Genomic DNA, 27,205 nt, shown 5'->3' on the forward strand with positions numbered 1-27,205 from the left:
TTAACATGTTCTGTTTTATTACAAATTGGTCAAATATATTACAAGTAAACCCTTAAATTAAATAAGATTTCAGTATAATAATGTTATTTGGAAAAATATAGTGTTAAATAATATAGAAGCAATATAATGTTCAATAATTACATTTTTACATTTCCCAAACATTGCGAAAAATAATCATTTCAATGTTAAAAGCGATAAGAATTAATATCAGTCATTTTTGTTAAATTGGTAGTGAGTTACATACACTTAAATATATTAAAATAAGGATTATCAAATTAATGAATGAACAGTATAAAAACATAAGACATTGCAATTAATATGACTTTTTGGGTAAAATGTACATGCTGGGATGACTATGAGCATAATATTACGATGCCGTGCTTGCGGTGAAATTATTTCATTGAAATCTTTTGTAAAAACACCTAAGTAGCTTGAAAACGTAAAAAAAGAAATAAAATAAATTTGATTGTTTGAAATATGAAAAAGCAGCAGGGCGCGATATTACAATTTCCGTAATTACGGATAAAATAAAATTGTGTTAATATAACTCATCTATCATATTTGGAAGGACAATTTCGACATAAGTGCACAATATTCGTTACCGTTGACAATATCAGTCACTGCGGGTTGTCATCGTCTAAAGTAGAATTGTTTACAGAATTGGAGGTGGATTCTTCTTTGGTTTCGTGAGCATTTACAATCACTTGAAGATTTCTTATTTCGTCGACTCGCGAAGCCAACAGGGGGCCGTGGCCTTCCGAAGACGCGAGAGAAGCGGACAGAGGGGAACTTTGAGGGCTGAATCCAGAAGTGAGGTCCCGGGAAATGGTTTGGGGCGACTGCGGTATCCTTTGTAACAGTTCCAGGCAGTGCGCTTCCAAACGTTGGTTGATTCGCTTGACGCTGAGGTATTTATCTTCGACGGACTTGAGGCGTTCGCTGTATTCTTCCTTCACGAGCCGCAGTTGTCTCTTGAGTTCCTGGGACGATTGTTCTCTGTCGGAGACGATGGACTCCAGGGCGGTCTCCCGAGCTTGGTAGTAGTCCATCTTGGCAGCTTGAGCTTGCAGGGCCGCTTGCGCACTTATAAGTTGCTCCTTGTACTGTTGGTTTAACTTGTTGATGAGGGCGTCGGTCTTGGTGGGTAACATTCCCAGGCAGCTGAACTGCCTGTCTTTCTCCGCATAAATTACCAGTTCCCTCTGCATTCTCTTGATGCACTCGATTAGACGATCGGACATGTCGGACTTCTCGTTGGCGCGGTTCAACTGCTGGGAGACTTCGAAGAGACAAGAATGAAGGTGCTGGACGTCGGTTGATGTTTCGTTGGATAAATTTTGTTGCTCCAGCAGTTGAGCGGCCAACTTTTCCTTTTCTTGACGTTCCGAGACGATTTCGCACTCGCGCATGTATATCTGGTGTTGCCAGTATTTGTTGTTTTCTATATTTTTTAGATCCGTGGCTTGGATGTTTTTATTTTGCCGGCTGACTTGCTGCCGAAGGTCTTCTATTTCGGTTTGCATATAGCTGATCTGCTGTTTCAAAACGTGATTTTGTTCTTCGGCCTCGCGGTTCTTGCGAGACCGTCCCAGCAGTCTCCTATTCCGTACGGCGTGCACCTCCCTCCGGTGTCTCTCGTACATCAGCTCCAACTGAAGAAGCTTCAGCTGTTGCCTGAGGTGATCCACTTCCTCTTTAAGGGATCTTCTGTTATTCGGGTCACTGGTCGCACTTTGGGAAACTATCTGTATATACTTGTCCACCTCGTGGTAAGGAGAGAACTTACACTTATCTTCGGAAGGGGCATCCACCACGGCGGGTTTTTGGTTTTGATCACAGAAGTTCTGTAAAATATCATTGTAAAGGAACTCGTACGATATCGGCCACACGTCTACGGTTTGCGTTTCCTTGCATTTAGTATTATTTTTACGATCCAAAGATGCGACGTTGCCGTTTTCAAATGCTACCGCGGCTTGAATTTCTGATAAGTTTCTGTCGTATTTATTCTTGCGTTTGTCGCCCTTTTTATAAATTTCGCGTATTTTAACCGATCCCATATTAGGACAGGATTTAGCCCGACGGAGACAATCTATAATACAAGAAACGGATTTCCCATCTTCGTTAACTTTAGAAGCAAAAGTCAGGGTGGTTTCCACTAGGCACTGGCTGTGGTAACGCAGTCTCTTGGCTCGGGTGGCAAAGTCCACGAAGGATCCGGGAGGCATGTGCAGTCCGTGTCTCCCCTCGGAGCAGCTGACCTCTCCGGCGCAGTCTTCCTCCTCTTCGTCCTCCCCTCCCCACCCCTCCAGCCCAGCTTCCTCAGCGTCCCGGCGAGAGCGAGGTACGTCCACTATAGATCCGCTTCTCATCACTTCGCCTCTTTTACTAAGCTCTATGATTTCTTTGTCGTCCCTCATGTTCTCGACTGGATTGGCGAGAAGATTCGTCTTCGCAAAAGAAATATCGAATACGTCGTTTCGCCGCGGTCGGGGTTTGGCGAGCGGCCAATCCGTAGAACCGGAGGCGGGGGCGGCGGTTCCCAGAGGGACGGGAGAGTTGGGTACGCTGACCGCGAGGCTGGCGCAGTCCATGAGGGAGATCTTCTTGCGCGGGCTGACGGAGTCCTGCCGGCGGGACACTCCGTCCGTGGTCTGAGAGCGCTCCTGGAGAACCTGGCCGAGCTTGTTGGGGGGCGGCGCCGCTTCCGCCGACAGCACACGGCCCAGGGGCGAGGGGGGCTGCGACACGGAGGCCAGGTGCGGCTGGAAGTGCGGCTGGGACAGACGCGCGCCGAGGTTGCGCACGGCGGGCGAGCTGCTGGGGAAGTTGAAGCACTGGCGCGCGTCCTTGATGGGCGTGTTCTCCGGCGTGGCTTCGATGGCGGCCTCGGGCGGCGATCCCCCGTCGGGAGGCGCGCCCCCGCGTGGACCTCCGTACGGCAGTGGCGTGGGCGGCGCGGAAGGCGCGCCGGCGCCGCACCTGTCCGACAGGGAGAACCACGCCGCGGGGTCCAGGCTCTCGTACGTGACGGAGATGACGGCGCCGGCGGGCGGCTCTGCGGGGGGCGCCGCAGCGGCAGTCGAGGTGGGCGACTCGGTGAGGTTGGGCGTGGAGTTAGACGACTTGGCCGCCTGGAGGTGTGCAGCCGCCCCCGGGAGGCTCGACACGTCAGTGCCGCAGCGCGCCCGGAAGTGCGTGTCGTCCGCGTCCGCCGCCCTCTGCGCGGCCCCTTCCGCCGAAAATCTCCGACATTCGATGAGAACATCATGATGCTCCATTTTATTCCACCTAGAATTGTCGGTTTCGGCATTTTTGGACGCGGTGATGAGCGACGGATGAACTTTGACAGTGGCGAGCATGGGTCTCACGGTGTGCGCGAAGATGTGGCAGTTCTCCCTCTTGCTGTACTCCCTCCTGAGGTAGTCCACGAAGTTGCAGGGGAACATGCCGTACAGGTTGTGGAACAGGCCGTACAGGCCGAGCTGCAGGTGCTCCGTGTAGCCGCCGGCCTGCTCCGCGCCGCGGTGGCTCTCCCACGCCGCCAGCCTCCCGAACACGTCGAATATCTCCTGGAAGAAGGGGCTGATGAGCGCGGGGATCATGGGCAGCAGGGTGATGAGCACGAGCAATCCGCTCATCAGAGCCACGATCTCCCGTTCCTGCTTCAGCAGGTTCAGGAGTTCCCTGAAGATGGTATGCTTGGTGATCTTGTGCAGCCACAGCGGCTGCCCGCGCACCACATGTCCCAGGAGTTCCAGAGCATTGCAGCGCCATGTATTCCCTCTTATTCCGTCTCCCAACTTATCGAGGAGGTACTTGTCGTGAGGATTGGGGACCTTGATGAGTATGTCGACCGCTCTCATGGACCCGGTACTCTGGTAGTAATCGATGAAACCGTACACCAGCCAACAATCTTTCATGTTGTTGAACATCTCGCCCAATCTGATTTTAATTTCGTTGACATCTTGAGTTCTGTTGGATTCCAGCACGTTGAAAAGCTCGGCCACATCCAACGGTATTGACATTTCGAATATTTATTGTTGTCAGCCCGATGGGTACTTGTGTAGGCCGCGAACTCTATGAGGAATTTCGCGAGATGTATTCCTACTGAGTATTTCCTACCTCAGCAAGAATCTGAAAACAAAAAAGGTTCTAATTAGAATCTCGTATCAGACAAGAAAATGGTGAAAGAAAAATGTTAGTGGAATATAATTACTTCGGTACAATAATAATTAATGCGCCTCGGTTATTCTTGAAGACTGCTTGACAAAAACGAAAAAGAAAACGAATTTAGAGATGTCAAACCAAAATGTCACATAGAAAAAAATATATATTCATCAATTTAAGAACCGTTTTTCTTCAATCGTAAGCGGGGTAGGTTGGTTCTTATTTATTGTAAAATTAGTAAATCATTCATCAATTAGGTTTTTTTTTAGTGCACTCAAAGTTCTTTTACGTTTTTCTTTCTTCTTCTTCGTTTTTTAATGGCCTTTTCCCCACTCAACTCGGGTGTTCTGGCCAGTGTCGAGTTATTATTTTTTTCATATTTACACATGGGGTAAAATATAAAAATTTTGTCCATGTGTATTAAATAAAAAATATTTATTGAATCGGCATTCACTTCATGACACTTTATTATCAATCATTATGAAAATAAAAACCTTGTTATAAACTACTTTAAATATTTCGTCTACTTTATTATATTATCGTTATGTTATTTTTATATAAACAAACAAAAAAAAAACGAAAACAATATTAACCCCAATGGTTTATTGTTATTGTTTTATTTGTTAGACGTATAAAATGCTATCTACATCAAGTTTTTAAAAGGAACGACGTAATAAATGCTATGTATACAGTTAACGTTCAAAACATCGCTCTTCGAATGACCGGCCCTTTTTTAACGGCAAAACTAGTTAGCACATATTACGTGGCAACTTAAGAAATAGTTATTTTACACATAAACACGTTTGCAAAACAGCATTTTTGATTTTCAATTTTGGTTAAATATTATCGTAGATAGATAAGGAATATAAACAACAAAAGAGTTTCTTGAAATAAAATAAAATATCTTTTGCTTCTTTTTAGTAAATTTTGTTCTTAAAATTACTGAACTTTTTTATATGACTTCGTAAAGACCACCATAATATTCTTCTAGTATTATGACTTTACTCTTTATAATTAATTTTTATTATAACACCTATATATTCTATAAATTTGGAGCAAATGACTGAAATGACTGATTTTGGTATTATATTCGATGAAAAATTAAATTTCATCAAACATATACAGAGCATAACAATTAAAAGCATGAAAACTCTGGGTTTTCTGTTGCGAACGATCAGAGATTTTGATTCAGTTTATATGATGAAAATTTTACGTATTGCTTTAGTACGTAGCCAACTTGAATAGAGTTCGGTTATACGGTCACCATATTATATAGTACATATAAATAATATTGAAAGAGTTTTTACGCTTCGTTAATTTTAAATAAGGTATTTCATATGTATCCCCATATATTTTCTACTAATATGTAATGATTTATTTATATTTTTTATTTTTTATTTTTCTTTCTCTTCTTAATTCATTTTTATTTTTTGCTTTTTTTTTGTGTAAAATGCATTTCTGTCTTCATATTTAAAAATTCACTTCTGTTATTTCCACTTTTATACTAATATGTATATATGATATTTTGGATATTTTTCTTTTTCTTCTAAAAATCATTTTTATATTTTTTTGCTACTTCTGTTTAAAATAGATGCCTGTCTTTATTGGTTTATAATATGTATGTTAAAACATGTAAAAGCCTTAAAGGCGTTTAAATAAATAAATAAATAATCACTATTACACCGTCTTAAGTTTTAACGTTTTTATTAAAAGTTTTGAAACAAGTCCATAGGTACACAAACAAAATATTGAAATTAAAAATAAAATGTTTTGTATTATAAATATAAAATAAATTAAGGGTGTTCATTAAACCCTGTAACATCCGAAACCATGATGATCAGTATGAGTAAGAAAACATATTGGCATGTTAAAATATTTTTTTAGAACGAATAAAATTTAAAAAAATAAAATATCAAAAAAGGAAATGGTTGCTTACTTCTGCAGGGCAGAAACGAGGAGGGGGGGGAGTCTGATACTACGCCGCGCTCCCCTCACTTCTCCCCTGCAGAAGTAAGCAACCATTTGTTTTTTTAAATATTATATTTGAAAAAAATTCTTTGTTCTAAATATTTTTTAAATATGCTAATATTTCTACTTGCTCATACTGATTATTGTGGTTTCGGATGTGACAGGGTTTAAAGGACACACTGCATATACATATAATATGTTAAAAAAATAGAATAAGAGAATTCATTAAATGTCTCAACAATAACGATTTTTCCGAATAAGCTGAACATATTTTAACAAATTACCACTCCTTTAATTTAAAAAATGGAATAAAAATTTATTATTTAAATTATAAAACTCATCAATTAAATAGTTTGGAAATTCTCGAAATAAAAAAAAAACAGTCAAACAAAATTTCAATGTTATAAATAATCATTACAATATTTGAGTTTGTCCAAATGTTCATTGTTTGCTATAAATAATCAATTGAACTTAAGATAAAGCCCTATTTCTAATATTTTTCTTATAAAGTCGAGCCCAACCTTAAACACAAAAACCGTCTCCCCAACCCCTACCCCACTATAAACGCAATTACCCCCTCCTCTATCCTTATTGACACCCACTGTTCACTGTTACTTTTACATATAAAGATTGAGTAATTATAAAATCCCGAAGGAAGCAACGTGTAGTTGCCGAAATTAGTCGGTTGTGACAGTAAAAAAGTGGTTTAAAAAACAAAGTAATTTCATTTCTGCATTTGAAAAAAAAGGTTTATTATTCAGTGAAATAAAAGATTTTCTATCCGTCCAAACCCTCTCACCCACCAAAAAGATTTTGCCTTTTTTGAAAATTTTAATTGACAAATGCAAAAAAACGAAATATCCGTAATTATCTGGGAATCATTATATATATATAGACAGCTCTCTATTTCACAAGCCTCACACGCTCATTTTGCCCTCACACTCCACTTATATAAAATTCACCCACAAATATACTTATTTATTATTGGTTTATTTAAACACTTTACATATTATAATACATTCGTATTTTATATATTATTTGGCATATAAAAACGGGCAAATTATGTTTTCCTACCTACTCAAATCGTTCGATTTAAGAAAATAAACATGCAAATAGACATGGACATATTGTAGGTATAGGGTATAGGTATTAGAATATTTTAATTATAAAACAAAACATATATATATATGTATACACACATGCTTAGCAACAGTATACGATGAAAAGAAGATGAAGTAAAAGTAAAAGATGGTGGAGAAAAGAAATATTCAGATAGCGACATTTCAATCGTGTTTAAAATTAACATGGATAAAAATGGGCATCTCTGATGTCAGTGGGTAGATAATTTCACGATTTAGTAGCTTCTACCGTGAAAAAGAAAACCAAAATATTAGAACGATTAGGGGTACTGCAAGGGTTCTCTCGTTACTAGAACGAAGAAATAGCCCATGCTGTGATAGAGGTTGGAAGAGCTCTCTCAGATGAACATGCAGGTGAACCATTAACTTTGGGGTTATTCATTATAATAAAATAAATACAAAAAACGTTGTCATCAAGCACTTTTTTTATTAACTCTACCGACTGGTTTCAACGTTACACATGCTTCTTAATAAAAGTATAATTTTCTAATTAATCTTATCATATCTTACTAAATACCTATTAAATCAAAACATATGAACTTATCAAGTCGTCTTTTTGTGATGTTGTCCTTGTAAAAATAGGAGTGGAATAATATCTTGATAAAGAAGCACGTGTGGCTTTGAAACCGGATAGTAAAAAAAAAATTAAGTCCAATATAAAGTAATTCCATATTAACTTCTTAAAACTCAATATGAATTTAACATTCAAAAAATAAAGTATTTTCAAATATATATTACCGGTTTTGATTTTTTTAGTACCTTAAATGTCCAGAATTTAATTAGACAAAAGTTTATGGTTTATTTAGTTGTTTCTGGGTTGTTTGTTTTTGTTTTGTCAAGGAAATCTATGGTTATGGGTTTTCAATCATTTGAAATTTGAATCATGGATAACCGTTGACGTTTGTCTTTTTCGACAATAGAAAGAAATTGGAAGGTGGAAGTAGAGAAAACTGACTTTGTCAATAAAAAAAGGCAATTTAATTGTAATAAATATCGGCCTAGCGTTTATAGTTTTTAAATCAGACAATACTTCAAGACTCCCGTGGAGAAGAACCACTTTAAGTAGCCGCGCATTTCTAATTTCAATAGTTGAAAAATATGTGAAGTTTCAGTTCTGAATTGAGTGAGACATTTTCGAGGAAAGACTATGGAGCCTTTGAAAGACGCGATCAGCGTGAGACTCGCCAAACTGAATAATCAGTTTTTTGGCAAGTCTTCCGACCCGAATCGCTTCCTGCAGAGAGATGGCTTGTTAGACGCTCTCACAGTTCTGTATGACGAATGTAGCAACGAGACCCTCAAGAAGAGCGATCAGCAAATCGCCAAGTTTGTCGAAAAATGTAAGTTTTCTTTGTCATCATGTAAGTAATTCAACGCCGACTAAATATGCGTCTTTATACACTTTGTTTCTTTGATGACCCTGCAGCACTTTAACGAATTCAAACCATCTCCGAGACCCTTTCTTAATCTTATCAATTATTCCTGACTCAGATTTACACTCTCGCCTGATTTCATTGTTCGTAACCCTGTCATCCATTTATTGGGAATAAGAGAAGAGATACATTCATCGAATCACTTTGTAAAGCACCCTTGAGGTATTACATTACGAAAATAAGTTAGCCATAATAATAATTATAAAATATGTTCTTTTTTAAGACAATAAACGTATTGCATTTGAAAAAGCTGAGTGGAAGAGTGATCTACCAGTGTTTCAATTTCTGTTGTTTTTCCTAATATAAATAAAAGAAGTGATCAAACGGTCTTCTTTCTTTTCAGATCGCAGCGTTCTGTCAGAACTTCGTCGGCTGAGAGTGAACATAGCTGATTTTGAAGTGAAGGATATAATTGGTCGAGGCCACTTTGGAGAAGTCCACGTAAGTAGAATTCCCAATGAAGACATTAAGGCAAATCAAATTCTCTATACGGACCGTTTCTCTGTATATTTGAAATTTCTTATCTAAAACGTAACTATCGCTTCTGTAAGCATAAGTATAACCGCTCATTCTGGACAAAATATGTCACTTTGCAGTGCTGTAGTGTTAAACTAGTGATCGGAAACATTCTACCATCCTCCGTATATGTAAACATTAAACAAGAATTTTAATACTCTTCATATATTTAACACTCCATATAATATGTACAGAAGAGAACTAATAGGCTTGATTCAGAATAACAGTTTTGTCTTTTTTTGCTCTTTATTTCTCATCATCAAATCAAATGCTATTTTCCACTTCTAATTTCTTTAATTCATCCTTCACCACTCCTCACCAATTTCCTTCTTTTCTTTCCCACTATCTCCTTGTTTTGTCCATATTTATTTTATCTTTTATTTTAGTAAATGGTATATTTGAGGGCATTGGAAGCAAAGAACATTTCTATGTCCATTTTGCCGATGATTCAGAAGCACTGGAGCTTGTCCAAAGTTGTCTGTTTTTGTCTGTCCTCTAAAATCTTCACATTATCATTAAATGCATTTATTTTTGGTTGACTAGAGTACAATTTTGGTACCATTTTCACCACATTCTGCACTTTAGCCCAATTAGGAAGTTCAGTGGTTTAAAAAAAATATATATATTTGTTAAAAGACTTTATTATTAAACAAGCCAAATTTAAAAAAATAATTTTGTATCGTATTATCAGTGCTGTGATTTTTAAAGTTTTGTATTTCTGAAATCACTCTGCCGATTGGTCCGTTGACTTTCCATAAACTGGAAATCTTTCACAACTCTCTTATCATCGGTTGATTCATATGAATTAGTGACGTCGTTTCGAGTAGTTCTTTTTTATTAAAGTGTTTTTTTCATACATTTAAAAAAAACTTGTCATATAATTTAATGCCTTAATTTTTACCGCGCATAAGAAATCATTTTTTGTATCCAATTTCCCGTAGGGCTGAAGTTCCTCATTAGATAGCATTTAATTGATGTCAGCGTTAGGTATTGATCCTTTACTTGCTCTTACTCCTCAGACGAATTCAACATCATACTTTCGATGGGAGTGATGACAAATAGGAAAATACTAACAAACATGGGGGATATAAATTGACATCAAAATTTGACGAATATCGAATATTACAAATAGTGGAGTTGATGAATATAGAAATTTCACCGTATTTATTTTTGTTTTCTGTTCGTCTTCAGGTCGTGCGTGAGAAACGGACTGGCGATGTGTACGCCATGAAGAGCGTCCGCAAGGAGGCGGCGCTCAAGCAACTCAGTGTGGAGCGCGACGTGCTGGCAGCTGGCGCATCTCCGTGGCTCGTGGCGCTGCAATACGCCTTCCAGGTAGTGATGCCCTCATAAGCATATATAGGGCCCGTATTACAATGGGAATTTAACATTTATCTTCAATTTGAGCTACAAAGTAAAATTAAGTTTTCTGTATGATAAACAGAATTTCGTCAGCGAAGTTCTAACCGTGCGTAAATAAAAATTGACTACTTTACAGGAGAGCAAATTAACTGCCTAAAATTAAAATGGCAAACAACATTAGCAGTATAAATTTTCGAAAAAAGTATTTAAAATCATTTCATTGAAAGAATTAAGAATGATTTTACGTAAAAATTCTTTTATATAAAGTGTTTTCATGATTTCCACACCACACCGTTGATAAAAAATAGCTCTGACTTGATTTACTTATGTTAACACCTGTTAACGAAAAGGCGGACTGTAATGGAAAAACTAATTTCATTCAGCTTTGTAAGAGGTTGGGAGTATTTGAATAAAGGATAGGAACATGGAATGGGCACCTACCTTTGATATAATGTGAATGTTCTTAAATTTCGGGCACTGGATGATGAAATGCACTATGAATTATGTAAACTATTTATGATTACCTTACAACGACGCCCGACGAATCCAAGAATTTTTATGCAGTCTAATGTAATGTGAAAAATATTGTTTGTTTTGTTCTAAATCCACAGTTCTAATTTTGTATTTCTTCTATCTTGATGTTAGGTAGGTACCATAAGGCCAGGAATAATATCGATAAATGCTGTTATTTACTAAACAACACCCATACTCATTTTTTTGTTTTTTTTTTTGCACCACAACAGGCCAGGAGCCCCAGTTACAGTGGTGAGTTGCATCACAGAACACCCAGGCTTGAGAAAAAAATATATTTAATTTTTGTGTTCTCACCGGGAATCGAACCCAGAACCTTCCGTGTGTGAGTCAAGCGTCTTGACCACTACACCACAGAGGCCGCCCTTACGCACTGCTAGAACTTCACTAATGAAATGCATATTTTTTTTTTTCTAAACTTGTTCAAATATAAGACTGGAAAAGAAATCAAAATCAATGTCCCAGAACTGCCTTATGTACAAGAGAATACAATTATTTGAGGAAATGTCAGAAAGCATAAAAAATGAAATAAATGTAGATATATTTAAAATTAAATGTAAAAAGTACATATGTGAAAAATATTAGGGAATATATAGTGTAAATAGTGAATATAATGAATGAAAATGTACATATGAAACAGTGAATATTATAAATTAGGATATTAAGTGTATAATAGTGATAAATAATGTTAGAATAAGTATAGATGTAAATATTCTGTTGTAAATATATATAAGACTATGTTAATCATAGAACTAAATAAAATAAATAATAGGTTACTGATGAAGCTACTTAAAATTTTCATACAAATATACACATTTTCGTAAATAAATATCGATTTTACTTTAATGAAAGTTGAAGAGTCAAGTCTTCCGATTGTAATTGCCCCCAGGAAAAACTTTGAGCCCCCTTTTCTCCAAATCAGATTTTCCATAATCAGTCCCTCCATAATTATTAAAAGTATTGTTAAAGACATTTAAGTTTGTAAGTGAAAATTCTTGATGGAAGTTCATTGTAATTTATTATATAAATAAAACACGAGTGATACTTTAATCCACAAATTTGGAATATCCAGTGACCGGTTTCATCGCTTTCGCGACATCTTCGAGACTGGTATCTTTATTAAAAAGTTAAATGTATTTATACAGAACAGAGGTAAGGATACATAATTCAAAGTTATATGTAAGTAAATTAAATAAAGTTATTTTTATCTTAAGGATCATTATCGACAAATTTTCTATGGGTTAACTAATGAATGGATATAATGTTATTTTAATGAGTTTAAGTATTTTATTTTATTGTTGGTGTCCCATCCTTCGTGAGTGTGGTTTTGTAATGATTTCTGAAAAACAAGGGGTAAAAAGTCATTAGTAAAATTATATTACAATAAAATAAAATAAAAATTATATAACAATGGGTAAGGTGCATTCTCCATTACTTTAGTAGTTCTTCCATTACTTTAATGATCCTTAAGATAAAAATAACTTTATTTAATTTACTTACATATAACTTTGAATTATGTATCCTTACCTCTGTTCTGTATAAATACATTTAACTTTTTAATAAAGATACCAGTCTCGAAGATGTCGCGAAAGCGATGAAACCGGTCACTGGATATTCCAAATTTGTGGAAGTATCACTCGTGTTTTATTTATATAATAAATCGTTAAAGACATCAATAATAGGTGTTGTGACGATTTGTTTTTTTATAATACTAAAAATTAATTGCCGTTTCCTGTTGCAGGATGCCGGGCAGCTGTACCTGGTGATGGAATACTGCGCAGGTGGCGACTTGCGCGGCCTGCTTCGCGGCGGCGCGCTGAGCGAGCGATACGCGCGGCACTACCTCGCGCAGCTGGTGCAAGCACTGCACGCGCTGCACTCGCGCGGTTTTCTCCACCGCGACCTCAAACCGGACAACGTCCTCTTAGATAGGTGTGCGCAAGACGACGTTTATTTTTCACTTACACTGCACGCGACAAAGAAGGCGAAAGCTCTAACCAATATACCACGAGATGAACTAGTCTCCACTCGATTTCTATCAGGTAAAAATCTTGAAAAAGGAAATAGAGTGGATAAGTGGTTGGCGCGTACGCCTACCAGTAATTCTTAGAAATGTACACGTAAAATATTGCTTTATCCTGTGTTTGCCAGAAATTTCAAGCATGGGTGACATCTCTACGCCCAGCAGTTTCTTGAATTTTCAGCTTAGAGTGAATGCAGCTATAGGCGTGCCGATTATCCCACCAGAATAAGCAACTCCCATTTAAAAAAATATTTTAAAAGTTTCTTGCATTCTTAAATTTTAAAATATTTACATGTCCTTAAGGCTGTAGTCTGGTAAAACGAACGCAAAATTAGGAAATCATACGATTTTGCCATTTTAAAACGAATGTTTGTTAAAAATCGCGCAATAAAAAAAATTAAAAATGAAATGTTAGATAAAAACAATACTTTTTATAGGTATTTCTATCAAAAAATGTACTTCAAATTTTCATATAACTAAAATATAATTACTTTTAGACCGGCAGATTACGCCATTTCAAATTTAGACTAAGCTTATTAATCTGGGATCTCAATAAAGACTAAGTATTGAACTAAAATTTTTAATAATGATTTAAAGATAATAAATTTAAAAAGGAGATGGCCGCGGCAAAATATATTTTTTTTGTTTTTGAAAAGAAATATAAGCATTTTAAATCACATAAATTTTTCTAAAATTTTCCTTTATTTCTACGTAAATTATGCAATCAGCAATACCATAAAAAAATTAAAAATATTGAAAAAGTTTAGTTAAAACCTTTTTTTATAGAACTGTATTTTTTTTATATTTTATATTTATATTTATATATGATTACTTTTAGACCGGCAAATTACGCCATTTCAAATTTAGACTAAGCTTATTAATCTGGGATCTCAATAAAGACTAAGTATTGAACTAAAATTTCTAACAATGATTTGAAGATAATAGATTTAAAAAGGAGATGGCCGCGGCAGAATCTTATTTTTTTGTTTTTGAAAAGAAATATAAGCATTTTAAATCACATAAATTTTTCCTTTATTTCTACGTAAAATTATGCAATCAGTAATACCATAAAAAAATTAAAAATATTGAAATAGTTTAGTTAAAACCTTTTTTTATAGAACTGTATTTTTTTTTTTTTTTTCAATACGATAATTCTAGTTTTAATATTCAATTTTAAACAATGTCTTATTTGGGTTTTTATTACATTCAGATCGGCCCTCAGAGCGGCCGCAGACAGACGTGTTTTCTGTGCTCAAAATTTTAATGCCTTTTTCAAAACAAAATTTAGTTCGAAACATATATTTTTTGTGTTCCTTCTTACACAATTTAAACCAGGATCAAAACCAAGTTATTTTTTGAATGAATAGTTTGTTCGAATTTGATAAATAATTGAAAAATGTAATTTTACGTCATATTCAAATAACAATTAACGACGTCGTTTTACCCGTACACAAAAACAGTCAAATTGCACATTTATCTAGGACATACCAGCACTCGGTAGGTACTATGTACAAAAGTGTACACTAAACAGCCATATAATTATTCCAATGTCGCGAACGCAGCCAACTTCATTCTACTTGTTTGACGTTTCGACGTTGGCGACTCAGATTAATAATATTTTCTATCAATCAGAATTACTTTATTATAGAAATCAAAGACGAGTGATACTTTAATCCATAAATTTTGAATATTTAGTGACCGATTTTATCATTACAATGCCGAAAAAACCATATGCTTTAGTCCCAAAACGAAAACTAAATCAATCCCAATTTCCAAAGGAGGAATGCAATGTAAGTTGGATTTGATTAATTTATTAGTATTAAAATTTAGAATACAAAGGACAGACATTTGATTAACATAAATAATTGTATCACCATTACAAATAAATGTAACAGTTTATTATTTGCTTATTTTAGGATTCAAAAAAGCTCAAAATAACCAAGGCCTGTGGAGAATACACTGTAAGTTATTGTCTTATTTACTTAGATAAATGAAATTCCTACAACATTTATTATTAATTAAGTAATAAAGTACAAAGTATTCTACCAATTGTCTGCATTCACAATAAAAAAGTACAAATAATAATTATTATTACCCTTATTTTATAAATATTGACTATCAATAAGTAGGGTTATATTTGCCTTTTGGGTAATATGCAAATTGAAATGTTTTAGGGTGTTCCAGCGAAATGTCTTTCAACTGATATTCTAGAAGATGACGGTTGTCAGGTTAGTATTCATATCAAAGTAGGAATATTTTAAGTATTTACATCAAAATAGCTAATGAGATCTAAATTGGATTATGATTATTAATTAATCTGTATTATTTCAGGCGCAACAGCTAGTTCCAGAACTGCTAGCACAGCCATTACACCCCTTTAAGTTGGAAGGCAGGAGAGTTGTGGACATCCAGGAATTTTTCACTAAAATCCAGGAAATATTTTCTCATTCTTCCATGTTTGATTGCAAAGGAACGAATATAGTGATTGTGGATGAAAAGTTGCATGGCTTTAATTCTATATTAAATTTAAAATGTAATATGTGTGGATTATGTTTTTCTGTAAATTGTTGCGAGGACAGATCGAATGAAATGAGTTTAAATGAATCGTTTGTGTCTGGAATATCAAGTATCGGTTCTGGATATAGTGGTTTGCAAGAGTTGACTGCTGCTGTTGGAATTCCTTGCATGAGTAAATGGAAGTATTTGAAGATCAATAAGAAAGTGTGTGAATGGTGGGATACTGCGAAACTAAAAGTTATGGAGGAGGCAGCGAAAGAAGAGGGACAACTGGCTACTGCGAATGGTGAAATTGATGAAAATGGTATACCAATGATAACTGTTGTGGCTGACGGGTGTTGGTCCAAGAGATCATACAAAACCAACTACTCGTCTAACTCGGGCGCAGCTTCTATAGTAGGGTTTCGTACGGGGAAAGTTCTATATATGGGTGTTAAAAATAAATACTGTGTGATTTGTGCCAGAGCAACTAATAAGAATATTGAGGCACCAAAGCATGAATGTTTTAAAAATTACTCAGGATCTTCAAGTGGTATGGAATCGGCGATCATTTTAGAGGGGTTTAAAAATTCCATATCGACGCATGGTTTAATTTATTCTAGATTAATTGCAGATGGAGATTCGAGCACGTATAAAAAAATTTTGGAATGTCGACCATACCCTAATATAACTGTTGAAAAAATTGAATGTCGCAATCATCTACTAAGAAACTTTTGTTCTAAAATGTATATATTAACTTCCGATACTAAATTTGATGTTGCTCTTCGTAAACTATTAAAAAGCAGAATTATGCGATTAAGAGTAGCTATAAATAGTGCAATTAAATATAGATTTTCACAAAATAATATATCTGTGGAAGAAAAAATTCGCCTTTTAAATCTAGACATTTTAAATACACCGAGGCATGTTTTTGGAGAACATGCAAATTGCGATACATACTTTTGTAAAAAAAAAGGTTTCAATGAAAACGTCATTTTCAATTTAGAATCTTGTGAATTATTTACTAGAATTATATATCATACTTCTCGACTCGCAAATAATTCTCGTAGCTTAATCCATAATGTAGACAGTAATATAGTTGAAGCTTTCAATAGTATCATAGCTAAATTTATTGGGGGCAAAAGAACTAACCTGACTGGTAGGCAAACTTATAGTGGTCGTTGCTCTGGAGCTGTCATATCATTCAACACTAGAAAAATTCACTATTCCACCAACAAAATCATATTCAATCGAAGTCCAAAAAATATCAAAAGGTTTGAAGAAAATAAAATAAAATACAGTAAATTAAGAAAAAATTATATAAAAAAATTTTATTCAAATAATAATTCAATTTCCCAGGTAACTCAAGAAGCTGAATATGGCAAACTCTGCCAAAAACCGGATTTGGATGAAGAGTCTTTTGAAAACTCCAAAACCATTTTCTTAAATAAATTGAAATTGTCAAGTCCTGAAAGAAATTTGATAGAAAGAAGAACGGTTTTACAATCAGATAGCGGGGAATGGTTAGAAAAGCGTAGAAATTTACTCACTGCGTCATGGTTTGGTAAAGTTTGTAAAAGAAGAATAGGAATTAGTTGTTCAGGGTTAGTTAAAAGTATGCTATATAGTAAATCGCTAAGTAATATTTTTTCTATTAAATATGGTCAGGATAATGAACTGACCGCATTAAACCAATTAAGCCTCCAAGAAAATATAAAATTTCAGAAGTGTGGGCTGTTTATTGATAGTGAATATTGTTTTCTAGGCGCCACACCAGATAGCATTAGTACGGATCATGGCGGTATCATTATAGAAATAAAATGTCCATCGTCTGCTTCTAATATGACTGTTGAAACCGCCATCGACAGTGGTAAAATTAAGTTTTGGAAAAGAAATAGAAACCATACCGAGTATTATGTAAATCAAAATCACGATTGGTATTACCAAGTTCAAGGACAGTTGCATATTACTAAAAAAAATATATGTCTTTTTGGAGTGTGGACCGGAGCCCAACATAAAATTAAAATAGAATACATAAGTAAAGATGATGATTTTTGGGAATCTAAAATAAAATTAAAATTAGAATCTTTTTATTTAAACTGTTTGCTTCCAGAGCTTGTTGACCCCCGAGTTACACGATCCATGCCTATCAGAGATCCACCAAATGTTCTCGAGGCTATCGAAAACAAAAAAGTTGCCCCCAATAAAGTCATAAATTGTAAAAAAAAGCTGTTTAAGGAAAACATCCCATCAACCAGTAAAAGTTAAATTATACTCACCAGTTTCAGAAAAATATTTACCTAAATCAGCTTAGAAATTCCGCCCTCTTTCAACTATGATGGTTTTTTTTTTTTTTAATTTATGTAGATGTTGCTTTTATTATTTTTTAATTTCTGTTTCCAGATACACAACTTTGATTGAACCTGTCCCTCCTAAATCAAGATCATTGTAACATGAAATATATTCTTAGTTCTTTTTCACAATGTATTTTTCATAAAATAACAAGAAACTAAATTTACAATAAATTATTACAGTCATAATGACTAACGATCTATTGTTATCAAAAATATTGGGTTTCTTTACTGGTTCTTCCCAATAATATATATTTTTGAACCATTTGCACTTTAGTATTTTTTCAATAATAAATGAAATTTTCCTCCACAATTTGTTTATTTTTACTTACAAGCGATCCCACGATCAATTCCTGGCAGGGTTAAGTGAAATATTTTTTTTAATGTGTTTTTACGCTGGAATATTTAATTCTCCTTGGACTGGCACGGGACTGCAGGATTGATCATCTTACCTTCATGTTATATATTATTAAATACGCTGTATTTTGTTTTCAAATGCAATCCCTTATGCACCAATAGGTGATAGGGATGATGATCTATCCAAAATTCTATTTACTTCGAAAAGGTTTATAACACTTGTATATATTTTAAAAATATTTTACAACGTCACTCTCACATAGGTGTAAAAATAGAAATAAAACTATTATGTAAGTAATTTAGCATATTTATATTTTCTCAATGCATATTAAAATAATCGCTTACAGTATTTTGTCAATACAAGGTTTCCACTCTATGCACAAAACTCTTAAAATGCTTGAATTACCGTTTTAGTTTTTTTCATGTAAGATTATGCAGACATCCTTTTAGTATTTTCTGAGAGGAATACATGCTTTACAATATAGAACTTGATACACAACTCTCAGATAGGTGATTAAATGCGCTTTTATAGGTTTTTAGTGTAAAAGTTGGTAGGCTGACTTTATTCTTTTGTCTGTTGCACCTGGAATGAAATGTATTTATCAATTTTACGTAGATTAAATGCAATGCTTACCTTAATTGATAGTTATCATGGTTTTGAACTTAAATAGTAACTAAGAAAATTAAATCAAGTGAAATAATATACACAATACATTCTTAACCTATAAAAATATTTTTAGGTATTTGGCCGAGTCTTTTATCATTATATGTTGTTAAATTTTCAGAATTTATCTACCATATTTTTCCAATTTTATTACGAAATACATGATCAAGTGCAAATTTAAAAAAACTTATCAGTTTAAAGGAAAAATATTATAAAATGTCATACTGTCAAAAAATGTTTTTACTTACGTAATTTGATGAGATCAAATATTTTTTCTCTTGAAAACAATATTATGAAGTGCATTATTTTTTTGGCATTCACTTTAGTGACATGGTACATTTTCATTAAAACATAACAGTGTTATCTGTCAACTTCGAAAATACAAATATCTATAATTACCCAGAAGCCAGAAATCAACAATCAACAGATGTCACAGATTATCCGATAGTTGTACAATTCTACATTATCTCTGCAGTACGCTAGTCAGGAGTGCTATTTATAGATTTTACCTATTAAATAATCACGCAAAAACTCTATCTATCTCTGTCTTTCTCATTTTGTCAAACAAAGTATGTAGAGTACGTAAGAAATTGACGAACATACAATGTAACAGGATATTTTTTTTAATTGCTTTGTCTTGAAGCGGTATATTTTACGCATTCGGCGGCAAACCGTACGATTCAATTTACAGACTACAGCCTTAAAACACAAAACTTTTATCCTAATTCAATAAAAATAATAATCAGAATTTGGTGGTAATTCAGGTGTGGGCATATAAAACTGGCAGATTTTGGCAGCGCGGCTCGCCTCCCGCCTGGGGGCCTCGTGTCCTGTCCGGTCCCTGTGGGTACCCCGCACTACATCGCTCCTGAGATTCTGCGGGCCCTTGACGACCCCCTGAAGCACCCACACGGGGTCTGTATATTAAATTCACACATGTTCAGTTTTTAGGCTCGAATAAGCATTTTTAATATTCATTTTATTTTATTTTATATATTTTATAAAGGCAACAAAATATAACACAACAAACATATCAAAACAACTAGTAAGGACAATAATGAGGAATTTAAGGGGTTTTAAAAAAAATAGTATATACCGTGCCATGATTTTTTAAAGTTTTGTATTTCTGAAACTTCTCTTAGTGTGAAGTTTTATGTTCTCTTCCGCTTCTCGGTCATTTCTCCCGATTGGTCCGTTGACTTTCCCTAAACTAGATATCTTTCACAGCTCTATTATCATTGGTTGATTCATGTGATTTAGTGACGTCATTCTAAGTAGTTTGTTTTTATATTTTTTTCATACATTTTCAAGAAATTTTGCTTTACAATTTAATGCTCTAATTTTTACTGCGCATACAACAACAAGCTCCGAAATAATCGCATTTAAACCTTTTTTTATTCTTTCAACGCATTGTTTTTCCCGCAATTTTCTTTGATTTTAAATATTTTATTTAAACATTAGGTCTAAAATCTGTCACCTAAATTCCAACTTATCCATACCAAAATGTTCTAGACGCTGATCATAAGACTGAAAGGTTCTGTCCTTATGAGTTTATTGAAAAAAATCATCAATTCCTCTTATTTTTACAGACACCCTGCGATTATTGGTCCCTGGGAGTGGTGGCTTTCGAGCTGGTAACAGGCGCTACGCCGTGGGAGGGCGCAGGCGACAGCGCGGCACGTGTGTACGCTGCCATTCAGCGCCACGAGCGGCCCTCCTGGCCCACGCCTGCGCCCTCCGCGCCCTACCGCGACCTGGTGGCGCACCTGCTGCGGCCCGTGCCGGGCGCCCGCCCCGACTACGCGGCCACGCGCGCGCACGCGCTGCTGGCGGACACGCGCTGGGACGCGCTGCGCGAGTGCGCGCCGCCGCACGTGCCCGCCGTGCGCGCAGACGATGACGCGTCCAACTTCAGCCGGCCGGAGCGGCTGCAGCGTGTGCCGAGTGTGGGCAGCTTGCGCACGCGCACACAATTCAGTGGGCGTAATCTGCCGTTTATTGGTGAGCATTGAAAAAATTGCAAAAAACGTCACAAAAGAAAAGCTAAAGTTTCATAGAAAATGGAAGCTTTCCCGTAACCCATTAGATTATCAATCATTTTCTCTGTTACGAAATAGGCAGAAAAAAATATCAAAGTCAGATTATAAAAAATATATTGATTCAATTGAACTCGGTATCCAAATGGATATTAAAAAATTCTGGTCCTACGTGAAATCAAAAAGAAAAACCCCAACAATTCCCGATCACATGACATATAATTCTATAACAGCACAAGATAATACTAGGGTAGCGAATCTTTTCTCGGACTATTTCGGATCGGTATTTTCAAATCCAACGGCAACACATTTTCGTAACAATTTTATTGATTCTGCATCTATTGAAATCTCTACAATCAATATTAACAAAAGTAACACGCTTAAATATCTACTAAGCATAGACCCAAAAAAGGGACCTGGTATAGATTGTCTGCCGGGTATTTTCATACGTAACTGTGCTCATAATTTGACTCCACCCGTTTGTGCAATATTTAAAAAATCTATAAAACAAAGTTGTTTCCCAGATAGGTGGAAGACAGCCTTTATTTCTCCAATCTTTAAGAGTTGAGATAAACACGACGTCACTAACTATCGACCGATAGCTAAATTGCCAATATTAAGCAAAGTTCTAGAAAGGATCGTCTACGACCAATTATACTCAGTTACAAGTTCACTAATTGTCCCTTACCAGCACGGTTTTGTTCGTTGTAGATCAACAACATCAAATCTTGCAGTATTTACTGACTTCCTGCATAAAAATATGGATAAAAGACAGCAAATCGACACAATTTACACTGATTATTCAAAAGCATTTGACCGCGTTAATCATAAAATCCTGATCAATAAACTTTCTTCGTTGGGAATACACGGTGACTTGAAAAGATGGATAAAATCTTACATAAGTAACCGCAACCAAATTACTATTGTAAATGGTGTTAAGTCTAACCCTGTCGAGGTAATTTCAGGAGTGCCACAAGGATCCCATCTGGGCCCTTTACTGTTTATTTATTATATCAATGATATTTCCAAATGCTTTCTTCACTGTAAATTTAGTGTATATGCCGATGATTTGAAAATATACTGTTCTATTAATTCTATTTCTGATTGTGATGCCATGCAAAACGATTTAAACCGGTTTTCAACTTACTGCCAAGAGAACGACCTAGCTTTAAACGTTTCGAAATGCCATAAAATGACATTTACTAGAAACAAAAAAACAATAACTTTTCCCTATAATTTTAACAATATTAATATCCAAAAAAAAAACAGCTGCAGGGATTTGGGAGTAATTTTGGACACAAAACTTAATTTTAATACTCATATAGAGGCTATTCTATCTAAATCATATAAAATGTTAGGCTTCCTAATGAGAGTTTGTAAACAATTCAAAAATCCAAGCACGACCTTGGTACTATACACCTCATTGGTCAGAAGTCACTTAGAATACGCTTCCTGCATTTGGAATCCCCAATACAACATTTATATAAATTTAATAGACAAAGTACAAAATAAATTTCATAAGTACATCCAATGTAAATTCCCTAATGTCAGTAATTTAAAGTTACCTTGTCTTCATAAACGGCGTATGATTGCGGATCAATTATTTATTTATAATTTGCTAAATAATCGGATTGATTGTGCCGATTTGCTGTCTGAAATAAACTTTAATACTCCTATTCGTCGCACTCGACATACTGTATTACTGAGCTACAACAAACGCAACACCAGAGCAGCTCAAAATTCGCTCTTAGGAAGAGCAGTTAGTAATTTTTCTAAAATTGAGAAGATGTACGATTTAGACATCTTTAACGACTCAGCTCTCTGCTACAAACGGAAACTGAGTCTTATAGACTTTAATGTTTAGTAATACTAATATTATTATTGTTATTATTGGAGCACATAAGGGAATTTGCTTATGTGTGCCCTACTTCAAAGTTTAAAGTTACACAAATTCTTCTTACATCTTGTTGTACTGTTAGATAGTTATTTCATATATTGTGTTGTGTACGTAATTGGTGCTGTGTTAGGTTTAGTTTTTGTTCGTAATATTGTCTAGATTTATATTAACATAGCACTGTGTGCACAACATTAAATTTAAACAAATAAACAAAATAAACATTGATATAGAAATTTCAAAATTAGAAGTACAAACGAAACATACTTTCTGGATAAACCTCATAAAAAGCTAAGTGAACTGATTACCGTGAATAAATAAATGATTTATTTGTATAGGATTCACATACGTCCCAGATGCAGTAAGCTTGTCCGATGGAGATGCGGATGGAGAGGGGTTTCTTAATTCCAGTCTTAACTCTACCGCTATCTGCCTTTCTAACTTCAGGTACCCGCACTTCATAATTATTTATTATTTTTATTTTTTATTATTAATATTAAAAAGTAATGCCTAGTAGGAGAAGACCCATGCTAAGGCAGTCTAACATATATGTTTATTTATATAGTTCCATATTTATACACACACACACACACGTGTGTACATATATGAACATACATACTCATATACATGCATATATCTGACCTTCTAGTCCTATTTAAAATTCTCAACTCACTCTTTGATGCGCCTGGACAACTGAGCTCAATAAAATTAAATATCCCAGCTTGAAAACTCGGAAAAAACTTGCTCTTTCATACCGATAATCATAGAACTAGCTATGGATTTCATTCCCCTATGCCCAGAATTCTTAATGTGATGCTAATGCTAATAAAGGTTTTAAAAAAAATAATTTATAAAGATTTCAATTGATACTTGGTTATGACTTTAGGAAAAATAAAAATATTTTTTAAATGTAATCGGCGCGACGCTGTGTTTCGTCTCAACACTAAACTCAATTTTTGATCATTTCCAGGGAAATGGAGGTTCTGTTGGAGGCGCGACGCCGCGAGATGGAGGCGCTGCACGAGCGCGTGGCCGCCGCGGAGGTGGCGCGCGCCGCGGCCGAGGAGCGCGCGCGCCCGCTGGACGCGCTGGAGGCCGAGCGCGCGCGGCTCGAGCGCGAGCTGGGCGAGGCGGCCGTGCGCGCGCGGCAGCTGCAGCGCGCGGCGGAGCGCGAGCACGCGGCGCGCGCGGCGCTCGAGGAGCGGTCGCTCGCGGCGGCGCGGGCGGCGCGCGAGCGCTGGGAAGAGGCGCGCGGCGCGGAGCGGGCGGCGGCGCGCGCGGAGGCGGCGCGACTGGCGGGCGACGCGGCGGCGTTGCGGGGCGCGGCGCAGCAGCAGGCGGCGCGCCTGGCCGCCGCCGCGGCCGACCTGCAGCGTTCGCAGCGCCAGCTCGAGGAACTACAGCTCCTACAGAAGGACCATAAGGTTTTAATATTTTTTTAACAATATATTTTGTTAAGGAATTTATTTTATTTATTTTATTTTGTTTATTAAGAAAAACAACAGCAATACAAAGAAATATACACAACATAATAAAAAAAACATAACTCTATAAAGAATAGTGAGATAAAAAAAACAATGTTCTAATAAAATTATAAAATATAAAATCTGATAATTAACAATTAAAACCATTTGAAAAGTAATTTTATAGTGCCATCTATGATATCAACAAAAAAACTATTGGATAATTATTAACTAATTAATTATAATTATAGTCGTACTATTAAAATTATTCAATAGATGGAAAAAAAAGTAAAATGAACTGATATAAAAAATAATGATAAAAATAAAAATATCGCAATATATTATATTTTTAACTTGAAATATAAGGATTAATATACTTACTTTTCGAAAGTGAAAATATTATTCATTTAACAAGAAAAAAAAAAAAAAAAAAAAAAAAAAAAAACATTTTTTATATCCCGAAAAAACTTAATATGGAATGTAAAATATGTAATAGTGGCTTGAGCCCAAAAAAAACTCTAAAATGTAGTCGATGCTATGAAGTATTCCATTACAGCTGTACAGGGACAACAGCAGAAAATTATAAAAAAATGTCGAAAATCTACCGAGATAGCTGGAAATGCACCTTATGTCGTAAGGAAGATCCAAGAAACACTAAAAACATAAACTTGGAAAATCTTCGATCAAGGTCCCTTACTCCTACACCAAATGACAAAAATAACTTAGAAATACTCAAATGTCCTTTTTGTAAACAAACCCAAGATGTAGATAAAAGTATGATAAATAAATTGAAGGATCAATTTGAAGAAAATACTATTATGACAAAACAAATATTACTAGAGTACAAAGAAAATACAAAATTGATTAAACGTATGTCTCAAGAATTCATCACGGATTTAAATAAATATAAAGAAGAAATAAAAGACAAAATATTTACATTGCAAAAAAATATAGAAGAAATGCAATTAACAATACAGAAGAATAATTATGAAGAAAATAATTATGTGGCCAAAAAAAGTGAAATATTTTATGAAAACCAACCTCTTGAAATAATAAACAAAGTACTTTTACCACCAGGAGAAAAGATCAAAATATTAATATTCGGAGATGAAGAAGGGAGAAGACTTAGAAAAAAAATAGAAAAAAATCTATTCAGTAATGTACAGTGTAGCAGTTACATCTTTCCTGATGCAACAATTGATAATTATATGTCGACAATTATTCAAGGGTGTAAACAACTAACAAAAAATGATCTTGTATTTTTATACCCAGGAAAACATGAAAAATCACCTATTAATATTTTAAGCAATCTTTACTTTATACTCCAAAACTTAAAGCATACCAATGTAATTGTCCATTCGGTTGCAACAAATAAAAACTTAAATGTATCAAAACTAAACGTAGAAATAAAAAACAAAACTAATCTATTTGAGCATGCTAAATTTATTGGCCCAATATTTAATGACCAAATGAATTCATATTTCATCAACAATGCTTATAAAACAGAAACATACAGAATTATAGATATAATTAAACAAGAATATATATTAAATGTTTTCAGTGATACTAATGAAAATAATACTTTAGACAAAAAAAATTCTAGTGGGTCAAAAAACTTGGAAAAAGAACCGGATCAAAGCCTGAACTAACAAGTTTTATAATAAATAACCACATTAAAAACCTTAAAATACTGTACATAAATATTCGTAGTCTGAAACCCAAAATAGATGAACTAAAAGCACTTATGATAAGTGAATTTAAAAACCCCGATTTCATCATTCTAACTGAAACATGGCTCACTAATAGTGAAGCAGAATTATATGACATCAATAATTACAATGTAATAAACTCCTGCCGGGAAGGTAGAGGAGGAGGTGTAGCAATGTACATAAAGAAAAACTTAAATTACGAAGCAAAAAATATTGAAAATAACAGAGATATGGCAAACATTGTTTTAATAAGTCTCATAAAACAAAAAATAAATTTGTGTGCTATCTACAGACGACCAAATAAAACCGAAGTACATAGTTTCATAAATCTTCTAGAAACCCAAATACTTCCGTATGGAAATAAAGGAAAAACAATAATAGTTGGGGATTTTAATATCAATATATTAGAAAAAGACAATGTACTAACAAATGAATATGTAAATAGCCTAATATCTAATAATTATGTAATTCTTAACGAAATTTCACTTGAAAAATATACAAGATGGAATCACAGAGGAGAAAATTCGATTATTGATCATGTATTAACAAATTTTGTAGAAGCTAAATACACAATAGACTACAAAGATACTCCACTAAGTGATCACAGAGCACTCTATCTAAATATAGATATACCTATCGAAAGACAAAAAATATTTAAACAAAAATACACCTTAGAAATAACAGATTATGTCAAATTAAAAGAAAATCTCGTGGCGAAAATACAAGAAGTTAATAGTTTTAAACAGTTACAAGACATTATCCAAAACGAAATAAAAAAGAACACAAAAACCAAGGTGAGAAACTTCACAACGTCAATAAAGGAGGGTTGGCTAACTAAAAACATATTTCAAAAAATAAAAAATAAAAATCAAGTATATAAAAAAATGATTAAAGAAAGAAATAACAGTCAACTTGTAACCGAACTAAAAAATATTCAAAAAGATTTAAGAAATGAAATCAGAAAATCAAAAAAACAATATTACCAGAATTATATAAAATCAGCAGAAGGCAGCAGCAATAAACTTTGGAAAATAATAAAAAATATCAAGTCTGGAGAAAAATTGCAGTCAGCTAGTATAAAAGAAATGAATGTAAA

General features: G+C 34.9%; 3 protein-coding genes across 4 annotated transcripts in view; 2 read left to right on the top strand and 1 right to left on the bottom strand.

Moving 5' to 3' along the window:
• On the bottom strand, positions 1–23,305 carry Tsc1 (tuberous sclerosis 1 protein hamartin). 2 transcript variants are annotated; one of them, XM_088232215.1, is made up of 2 exons: positions 23,287–23,305; positions 1–4,134 (listed from the first exon to the last, which is right to left on the bottom strand). In XM_088232215.1, exon 2 carries the CDS (start codon positions 4,023–4,025, stop codon positions 618–620), a length of 3,408 nt encoding a protein of 1,135 aa, XP_088088341.1. In that variant the 5' UTR covers positions 4,026–4,134; positions 23,287–23,305; the 3' UTR covers positions 1–617. The 2 variants fall into 2 exon arrangements, with proteins under 2 accessions (XP_088088341.1, XP_088088340.1); XM_088232214.1 differs by lacking the exon at positions 23,287–23,305 and adding an exon at positions 4,217–4,310.
• sti (citron rho-interacting kinase sticky) overlaps positions 8,306–27,205 on the top strand; it is a 37,318-nt gene continuing 18,418 nt past the window's right edge. Inside the window, exons 1-8 of the mRNA XM_088232213.1 lie at positions 8,306–8,614; positions 9,051–9,148; positions 10,415–10,558; positions 12,858–13,048; positions 19,772–19,922; positions 20,597–21,008; positions 23,276–23,384; positions 23,908–24,361. Of these exons, the coding sequence (XP_088088339.1) occupies positions 8,422–8,614; positions 9,051–9,148; positions 10,415–10,558; positions 12,858–13,048; positions 19,772–19,922; positions 20,597–21,008; positions 23,276–23,384; positions 23,908–24,361 (1,752 nt within the window). The 5' untranslated portion in view covers positions 8,306–8,421. The remainder of the gene's footprint in view (positions 8,615–9,050; positions 9,149–10,414; positions 10,559–12,857; positions 13,049–19,771; positions 19,923–20,596; positions 21,009–23,275; positions 23,385–23,907; positions 24,362–27,205) is intronic.
• LOC148277908 (uncharacterized) lies at positions 14,686–18,299 on the top strand. The gene is made up of 4 exons (XM_088232217.1): positions 14,686–14,929; positions 15,056–15,100; positions 15,314–15,367; positions 15,471–18,299. Exons 1-4 carry the CDS (start codon positions 14,855–14,857, stop codon positions 17,901–17,903), a joined length of 2,607 nt encoding a protein of 868 aa, XP_088088343.1. The 5' UTR covers positions 14,686–14,854; the 3' UTR covers positions 17,904–18,299.

The sequence above is a fragment of the Micrasema longulum genome, unplaced genomic scaffold, assembly GCF_059751315.1.
Source record: "Micrasema longulum isolate JH-2025_06_02 unplaced genomic scaffold, ASM5975131v1 h1tg000957l, whole genome shotgun sequence".
NCBI lineage: Eukaryota > Metazoa > Arthropoda > Insecta > Trichoptera > Brachycentridae > Micrasema > Micrasema longulum.